The sequence below is a fragment of the Centruroides sculpturatus genome, unplaced genomic scaffold (genome assembly GCF_000671375.1).
Source record: "Centruroides sculpturatus isolate CEXI.00-Female unplaced genomic scaffold, Cexi_2.0 scaffold272, whole genome shotgun sequence".
In the NCBI taxonomy this organism is placed as follows: domain Eukaryota; kingdom Metazoa; phylum Arthropoda; class Arachnida; order Scorpiones; family Buthidae; genus Centruroides; species Centruroides sculpturatus.
Window position 1 is genome coordinate 386,866 of NW_019384484.1, and position 9,411 is coordinate 396,276.

General features: G+C 21.6%; 1 protein-coding gene across 1 annotated transcript in view; it reads left to right on the plus strand.

Annotated features, from left to right (window-relative positions):
- The window catches only part of LOC111621531, an 86,758-nt gene that overhangs the window by 1,743 nt on the left and 75,604 nt on the right, over positions 1-9,411 (plus strand). The window contains 1 exon segment of the mRNA XM_023363689.1: positions 7,625-8,056. Coding sequence (XP_023219457.1) covers positions 7,755-8,056 — 302 coding nt within the window. The 5' untranslated portion in view covers positions 7,625-7,754.

The following is a 9,411-nucleotide window of genomic DNA, read 5'->3' on the forward strand; positions in this document are numbered from 1 at the left end:
TCTTAATGTTATAAATATATAATTTATTATAAAAATTAATTATATCAATAATAAGAATATATATAGAATGGCTCAAAAGTTATTCAATGGCTCATTTTTTTTAAGCTATATATATATTTTTTAAACTTATTTTAAGAATAGAATAAATAATTTTATGGCCTAAAAATTACTTAAAAGTTAATTTAATCTGAACATTAAAAAAGTATTTCAATTTTTAAAAATATGAACATAAATCTTTTATGTAAAATACTTGAAAGAATTATTAAATAAAGTTTTTAAAACAATAATTTTGGTCATAAATATCTCTCCCAAGAATGTCTCACCTAATATTAAGAATGGCTTTTAAACATTCTTAATATTAATCTTAAAAATATATCTTGATTAACTGATTTTTGGATCCCTCTGTAAACAAAATTTCTTAATAAATTAATCTAAAATTAAGAAAGAGTATTTAAATTTAAAAAATTATGAACATAAATCTTTTTAATAATGTATTAACATCATTTTTTATTGGAAAATTTATTAAATAAGCTTCCAAAATGATCCTGTTACTCATAAATTTCTATACTTTTCAAAAAAAAAGTAAATGACATTTTTAGAAAATTTTACTTTAATATTCATGTTTATAGAAGAAAATTATATTTTAAATTATGAATATTATTTTTTTTATTATTATTTTTTAAAAATTATTCCTGGAAAATGAAAGGTTAATGCCCAAGTTTAATATTCGATTTATGGTCTATAGCTTGATATTTACTACTCCACCCTTCATATTTAGGAAGTACAGTATATCTAAGTAGATTGACATTTTCTATACTTAACTACCGTGTATAAATTGCTTCTATATTTATATACATAATAACTATATTCTAATTTTTAAGATGATAAAATAGTTATAAATTATATTAATCCTGTTATACATTATAATATATTATAAAAATGTTATAGTCATTATTGTATGAAATTTTAAAATTAAAATTTATTTTACTTCCTATTTTTAATTAAATAATTATAATTTCAATAATTTAAGAAATATAAAGTAAACAAAATTCATAAAGTTATACAAAATTAATTTATATTTAAATTTTCTAATTTATATGTAGTAAATTTGTATTTAAAGTAACAAATACTTTTAAAACAAATATAACCAAATTCTTAAATCTGTTGTTTTCCAATTTAATTTTTAATATATCTATTTTAGCATTATGTTGTTTAAAATTCAACTGACTTTCTTGGGTTTTGTTCTTATAAAATTCAATTTAAGTTTGAATTTTTAACGAATTTAATATAAATTATTACTATTTAACTGCTTATTTTAAAATTTTAAACACGTATTCTTCTAAAATGAAAACTATTTTCTTAAAAATGTACAGATAACAGTTTAATTTAAGAATTTTTATACCGAAAAGACAACATCTCCATTCATTTACTACATCTTATCCCCTTCGGAGATTTGGTGTACATACAAATATTTATTTTATGAAATGATTATTGTTTTGATATCTCGATTCTTCTCAAGAGAAATCAATTATATAAAACTTTAAAATATAATTATTGTATTGTAATTTAAAAACATCGCTAATTGTTTCTTTTGATGAAAGATAAAGTATTTACTTAATACAAATTGTAAGATAATTATTGAAAGTCATTAAATAATATAATAATTGGAGTGGCTTAGAAAATACGTAATTTGATTAAAGACGAAAAATAAATAAAGTAAAATAACAGTTTTCTTTATATTTTTCAAATGGAATTTTTATGATTTTAATATTTGTTATTTATAGATTAGGTTGCAACATCCATTAATTTTCTTCCTTATTAATCTTTTTGGAGTTTTTTTTAATATATCTTCTTGCTTTAGTTTCTTTGAAATATTTGATTTATTATTACGTTTACACTTAAATTTTTATGTATAACTAGTAGCGATTTTACGCATATACGAGGACATTAATAGTGCAAACACGAGGAAACTTAAACTTCTTCCTTGGGCTTTGCATTAGTTATATATGCACATATCTAAGACCCAAAATACACTTTTCGACATTCCTCCAGAATCCAGTATTAGCTTGATTCTAGACGTTGTTACAATATCAAATATTGTGCAATATGGATTTTACACTATATAAATTTATATAAAATTCTCCTCACAAACTTGCTCAGGATCTTTTACATTCTAATACCTCCACTAGTTATTTCTACAATGGTTTACTTCTACTATAACTTTAACTATTGTATCAAGTTACATAGTTAAAGTATATTTTTAAGATTCAATGTTATTCACTAAAAATTTACTTCCAATAATAATCCTACATACTTTTCATACCAGCCAGAATATCCAGTTAATTAATATTTTTAGATAAAGATCGTGAAATAATTTTAATTAAATTAAGAAAAGAAGATTAAAAGTTATATTCCTTTCTTTATTTTAATGAAATTAATGTAGTTTATAAATATATTTAAAATTTAATTTAAATATTAAATATTAATGAGTTTTTATATTAATTAATTAAAAATGCACATTAATTACTTTAATTTATAAGAAATTTTCTAAGTAAATTGAACAAATCTGAAGGTGTGACAGACAAAAAAAATCTCAATCTCTCGAGGGTTTCAAACTATTTTTGATCGATTAGAGTAGTCTAGGATGAAGACAGGTGTCGTTGTCACTTGATTTTAATAGATAGACCTTAAGTATCGACGAGTTTTAATCTAAGAATTTCTCTTCTAATTTCATAATTTAAAAACATATATATATATATAAAATATTTTGTAAATTGTTCCGAAATACAATTATACATTAAATGTAAGGCGAAGGAAATAAATAGATTTGTCAACGTTATGATCGATTTTATGATCTTGTCTTACGTAAAGCTGTTATACAGAGTAAGTAAACGGAATTGCATTCTCGATTCCTAGCTTTGCAGTCATGTTGCTCGCTTGATTGATTGCTTTCTCATGCTAGTTGACTAGAATTATACATCTATGTTACTATAGCAACTACGGCTAAGAGAATACAAACACTCCTCTAAGCAATATCCTGAAACATAATATCCCTCAAAACTTGAATGTGCAATTGTTTTTTCGAATTATATATTATATAATTCAAAATATAAGGTTTATTTATAATTAAATCTATACATTTTAGTTAATCTCTATATTCCTATTCTTGAAGTTTTTCAAAATCTGCAAGAATGCGAAATCTTTTAAATCCCTATTTATATTAAAATGCTTATTCCTGAGTAATTTTAGAAATACAGTTCAGTAAAACCTGGATAAACCGGGTTTAGGTAGCTTTCCATTTTATATAGGTTCCGTTTTAGACAGGTATTCTACTGTATATTTAATGATTTTTTTTTATTTAATGAATAAAATCTGTTATATTTTATAATTTTAATGCTTAGATAAACTCCTGAAATATGTTTCGCAGCTTTATAAATTGAGAAATCAATTATGATGCTCTTTCTTCTGAATCATTTGATGCTCTCGAATCCTGAAAGCATCATTTGTTCAATCATCATTCGGACTCCTGTAGTGATAAGTACGCTTCTATAGGAAATGACCAGACTTTCTCGGACAAAATGGAGCTTAACTAATATATATATATTAGTTAAGCTACGAAAAAAATAAGATAAAACAAATTTAATTTGGAATAAAGGAAAAGAAAACTTTACAATAAAAAATTAACTAAAATTCTAGTTTTTATAATCACATCGAAAGCTTTTTCTCGATTTATATAATGGAATTTTTTGTTTTTCAATAAAAATTTTAAGTTGCTGTCTTATAAAAATAATTTTTTATTCATGTTCCATTACGTAGTAATGGTATCTAAAGTCGTAAAAAACAATGTTTTTAGAGGATGTGTATCAAAATAATTCGATCATTTTTACAATAATTTAGATATTTTTTATGTTTTTATATAAAAAATTCACTATTTGCTTATTTTTTTTTCTTATTTTATTACTAAAAATTTTTTTGAACTAATCATTTCAATTACGATCAGAATTTATATTATTTTATGCATTCGTTTATAACACTTTTTTTAAACAATTCAATTCTATAGAAAAATGGAAAATTATTACATTAATTTTTGAAGTTTTTCGAAGGAAAAATATATATAAATAATGCAGATTTATGTTGCAAATTCAATTTATACGCAACACTTTAAAGAATAATATTAAGAAATATGAGCCTTATAAATGTATTTAAAATTTATTTTCTAGGGGGAAAAAACTAGTATTACTGTATTTAAAAATCTTCCTATTTTATGATTTTTTCTATCGAATTTGTAGTAGAATTCAAATAAACTCCAAACTAAAAAATGGAGATGAAAAATAAGTTATAGTTAAAAATTATTTTAAATTTATAAAATTAATTTTAAAAATTTAAATAAAAATTTTTAAAATTCCGTTAAACTTTAATGTATTTTTTTTTTTTAATTTTAGAATTTTTAAACCGTATTTTAATTATGAAATACGCACTACATTCACAAAATGCCAAGTATGAGATGCCCGTAAAAAGATAGAGATTCTTTTTTCCTCAATTTATAAAAATAAAAAAATGGTAAATTGTTATATTAAAATGAAAATATATAATTTTTATACCTTCTATTAATTATAATTATAATTTAATAATTATAATTATAATTTATTCAATTTAAATGCAACTGAAAAATGCTCTTTCAGTTGCATTTAAATTGAGCCGAAGAGAGTTTAAATTATTAATTTAAATGCATATCCTTAAATAAATTCATCTGATTTATAAAAATAATCTTCTGCATGACCTTCATTAATGTAATTAATCATTTAACAATGTAAAAATCCTTTTATTTTAATTGTTAAATGGTTAATTTCTGTATAATTGCATTATAAATTTTATTTATTAGTGCGAAAGGTACTTTTTTCGATTAAAAAAATCAATACATTTATTATTAAATTGCAAATATTCAATACTAGATACAAAATTTTAAAAATAAAAATAAATATTTATAATTAAAAATACAAAAATAAGGTAAATATTTCTATTTATGATTAAAAATTGCAGAAATAAAATAGACATTTATTGTTAAATATATTTGTATGTGAGAGAAATTTTAGGTTAAAAAATATATCAATAGCGAAATAAGTTCCTGTACTAATTGTTAAAAGATACAACAATAAAATAAATATTTATGGTTAAAATTACAAAAATACGCATTCGTCGTTAAAGAAATACCAAAAGTATGTAGGAATTTATTATTAAAACGCAGAAATAAAGTAGGCATTTGTAGGTTAAAATTACTGTACATAAGTGAGATAGGCATTCTTGATTGAAAATATGTAGTAAGACAGGCATTAATGGTTAAAAAAGTACAATAGTAAAATAAGCACAATCGTCAAATTTAAAAAAATAAATAGGAATTTGTAATTAAAATACAAAAATTAGGCATTTATTGTCAGAAATACAAAAATAAAACAAGCATACATAGTTGAAAAATGTATAAGCAAGATAATCGTTTGCTGTTAAAAAAAAATGTAAAAATAAATTAGGCATTCCTGGTTAAAAAGTACAAAATAAAGGATCAAAAGTAAAGAAATAGACATTTATGGATAAATATAATAATTAGATATTCGAATTAAAAAAAACTGTAGAATTAATATGACAATCAGAAAGGAAAACTAATCCTTTTTTATATTACGTTGGTAGACTTAATACAGAGAATGCATTGATAAAAAAAAATACAGATTTTTATTTCTTTTGTGACCGAAAAACTTTTTATCTTCAATTCAATTATTTATCTTGGTTGATCGTGTCAATTTTTTATGGTAAGTTAGACGGAAGTCGAAATTCGATATTTCATTTATTCATTAACTTATTTATTTCTGTTTTTAATTTTAATGAACAGAATCGATCGATACTTAATCAAGATACTTGATTTTATTAAATTTATAAAGATCATCTTCAATGTACTGATTTATTTGTACGTTAATAAAAATAACAAATAGTTAAATAGGTACTGAAAGATTAAGATGGAATTCGAGTCAGTTACTAATACTCGATTCTCTCAAAAGTCATGAATTACAAAAGCACATGATTAAAATGATCAAAATAAAATACGATTAAAATCAATAAAATAGATTTTTCACTACTTTTCTTATATCATGGATTTATTTTGCATAGATCAAATTTTGAGAGTACTTTGAACCCGGATCCGATCAAATGATCCTATTGATTCTTCTTTGATCTATTTAATATACACAGGATTAGACAAAAAGTCAGTTAACTGAGTTGACTAATTTTTTAACTAATTAATTAATTAATTAACCCATTAAAATTAGTGCAAGCTTCTTAAAATAAAATTCAAATTTTTCATATTTTGTAATATTTTTTTTTAATTAAAATACAGTTGAGTATATAAACTATTTATTAATTTAATATATACTATATTTTTATTTTTTACATTAGTTTATTTTGTTTACAGTTTTTAGCTATTTCAGTTAAAGTAGTGTTAAAAATCTATTTAGAGATTTCTTATAATCGTCCTATTTAAATAAAATAATTTAAAGAGAAGAAAATTAATTTTAAAAAAGTACAAGCTCTTAAACTAATCTGTAAATCTCAAGTAGAATTTTTTCTTGACTTTACTGTAAATGATTTTTTTAGATGGTAACTGAAGAACAGATCTTCGTGAGCTGAGTTAATGCCATAAAGGATTAGAATTTGCCAAATAAACATTATTAAAATGGAATTTTTACATCGTCGATACATTTATTTGTTAATAATAATAATAATAATTGTAATAAATCGACGGTAAAGTTTTATAAATTTAATTTTTTAATAGAGTAAAATATTCATTGATTTTTCTTTCCTTATTTTGGATATAAATTCTTGTTATATTTATAACAGCGATCGATTTGTATATAAATATAAATCATAATATTATAAAAAAGGTCTAAAAATTACATCAAAAATCCATTTGAACAAACTCATAAGTGGAAATTTTCATATTATAAAGGAGTCTACTTAAAATTTTTTCAATTGATTTTTAGTGAAGTATTCAAAGAAAATTGTTTTATTGATTCAAAAAATGTTGTAAAAGACCAAAAAAATTTTTTTTTTTTGAATTATTACTTTTGAAATCTTTTAAAATAAAATGTTTTTTCATGTAAAAATATGCGAAATCGTTTACGGAAACGAAGGATTTGAAGAAAATTCAACAAAAAAGAAATAAATAAAAGATGAACAAAGTTATCTTTAAACAAAAATTTTTGCAATAATTCAATTAAACTTGTAAAATGCTCATGAATATGTTGAAATATATTTGATTTATTCTTCAAAAATTCCAATTTTATAATAGATTTTTTTAAAATGAAATTTTAACTTTTCTTTATCAATCTTCCTGCTCCAGCTTCTTAAAATCCCATTCGTGTCTTGAAGAGATATTGAACTATGAGCATTTTTGAACTATGAAACTGTAAAATGCTAGGGAATTTGTTGTTAATATAACCAATCTTTTATTTAAAAATCATATCTTTTAATTTCATAGTTGTAAAATGCTAATAAATATATTTTTATATATGTTTAATTTATATTTAATTAATTTTTTATAATGAATTTCAACTTTTCTTTATCATTTTTCTTGTTTCAGCTTCTTAAGATCCCATTGATTCTGTCTTGAAGAGATCAGTATCAATTACATTCTATATGACAAACATTTTCGGATGGGTTCATTTCTGTGACCGGACATATCCGGATGTGAAGGATGAAATACTCTAACGATGAAATTTCACGCCGTACATGGAGGGAATGTTATAGTAGAAGATGGTGGTACCAGAGCTTTGAGACCAGTTTCTTTTTGCGATGCTATCACTTTTAGTTACAAGCCAATTTCTGTCAACACCAGAATATCAATTTTACTTGGAGCTAATGAAGAATGGACGGGTGCTCTAAGATTAGGTGTCACTCTACACGATCCAAATACTATAGTTAGTTTACCTCGATACGCTTGTCCAGATTTGATATCTAAACCTGGATATTGGGCTAGGCCTTTACCCGAAAATTGGGCAACTAACGGAACTAGGTAATATAAAAATTAAAAATTTAATGTAATTATGTATAAAATAATAATAGGAAACTTACATTAAACGTTTTCCTGACTAATTTACGACTTTATTTTCCAATCTGTGGTTCGCGAACTGCAATGAGTTTTGAATTGCCTTCTAATAATAAAAAAGGTTAGGAAATGCTGACCTATATAACACAATTTATTAAATTTCTATAAACGTTCTAGGATATTAATTTATTTATATCTTCCAAATTAAAGCAAAATGGTTGTTAGATCAATAAATTAATTACGTAAAAGGAAATAAACAGAAAAAGAAGAGAAAAAATTAAATTTATTGACTTAATATTAACAAATATATTTATTTTAATATAAATTCAAGATAAAAAAAATGTATTTTAGTAGAATTTTAAAACATGTTTTAGTATTTTTAGTAGATAAAAAAATCTAAAACTTATGTGTAAAAAATATATTTTTAAATTTACGAATAAATTTATACAAAAATGTTTAAAATTGTTATAAAATGAAATATTTAAAACGTATTTTTCCATGAATCTATTCTTAAATTTATAAATATATTTATTGAGAATTTTGAAGGAATTTTATAAATTTTTAATTTAAAAAAGGAAAGATTTAAAATTATTACAATACAGAAACATAAAATAATGTTTTTAATGTAAAAATTATAAATATTTTAAAATAATTTTAACAATTTTTAAATATAACTTTAAAAAATAAATGTAAACTTGCAAAGAATAATAAATCAAACTTTTTTAAAATTAAAAAAAATTATATTTTTTTGTTATATTATTGATAATTTTAAATCCATTTTTTAAATAAAAAATTTATGAATTTCCTTGAAAATAAATATATTTATAAACTTAAGAATAAGTTCTACAAATATATATAATTCTAAATATTTAATATAGTTTCTGTACATATTCTTAGATTACAATTTATTAGTCTACTCAAATTTTCTTTTTTAAAAAATATACAAAATCTATTTACTTATTATTTTAATATTTTAAAATTCAAATTAAAGAAATTTAAATATTTATTTTTATTTGAATTTTTAAAATAAATAATTAAATGAAATTATTTAATTATTAATTTAAAAAGTAAATAATTATATATAATTATAAGTGTTTATTTAAATGTTACAGTAGAACCTCGAAAACTCGGCTCTCGATAACCCGCCACTCCGGATAACTCGGCCACACCCTGGCAGGGCAAAAAAATCCTTAGTTAATTAATTTTCATTATAGACAGCTTTATAAAAGTATAAAAGCTCTCATAAAGTATTTTTCTGAGGTCTGTCTTATCAGGTAAATTACTGTACACAGTGTATTCATTAATTTTCATTTTCATGTAGT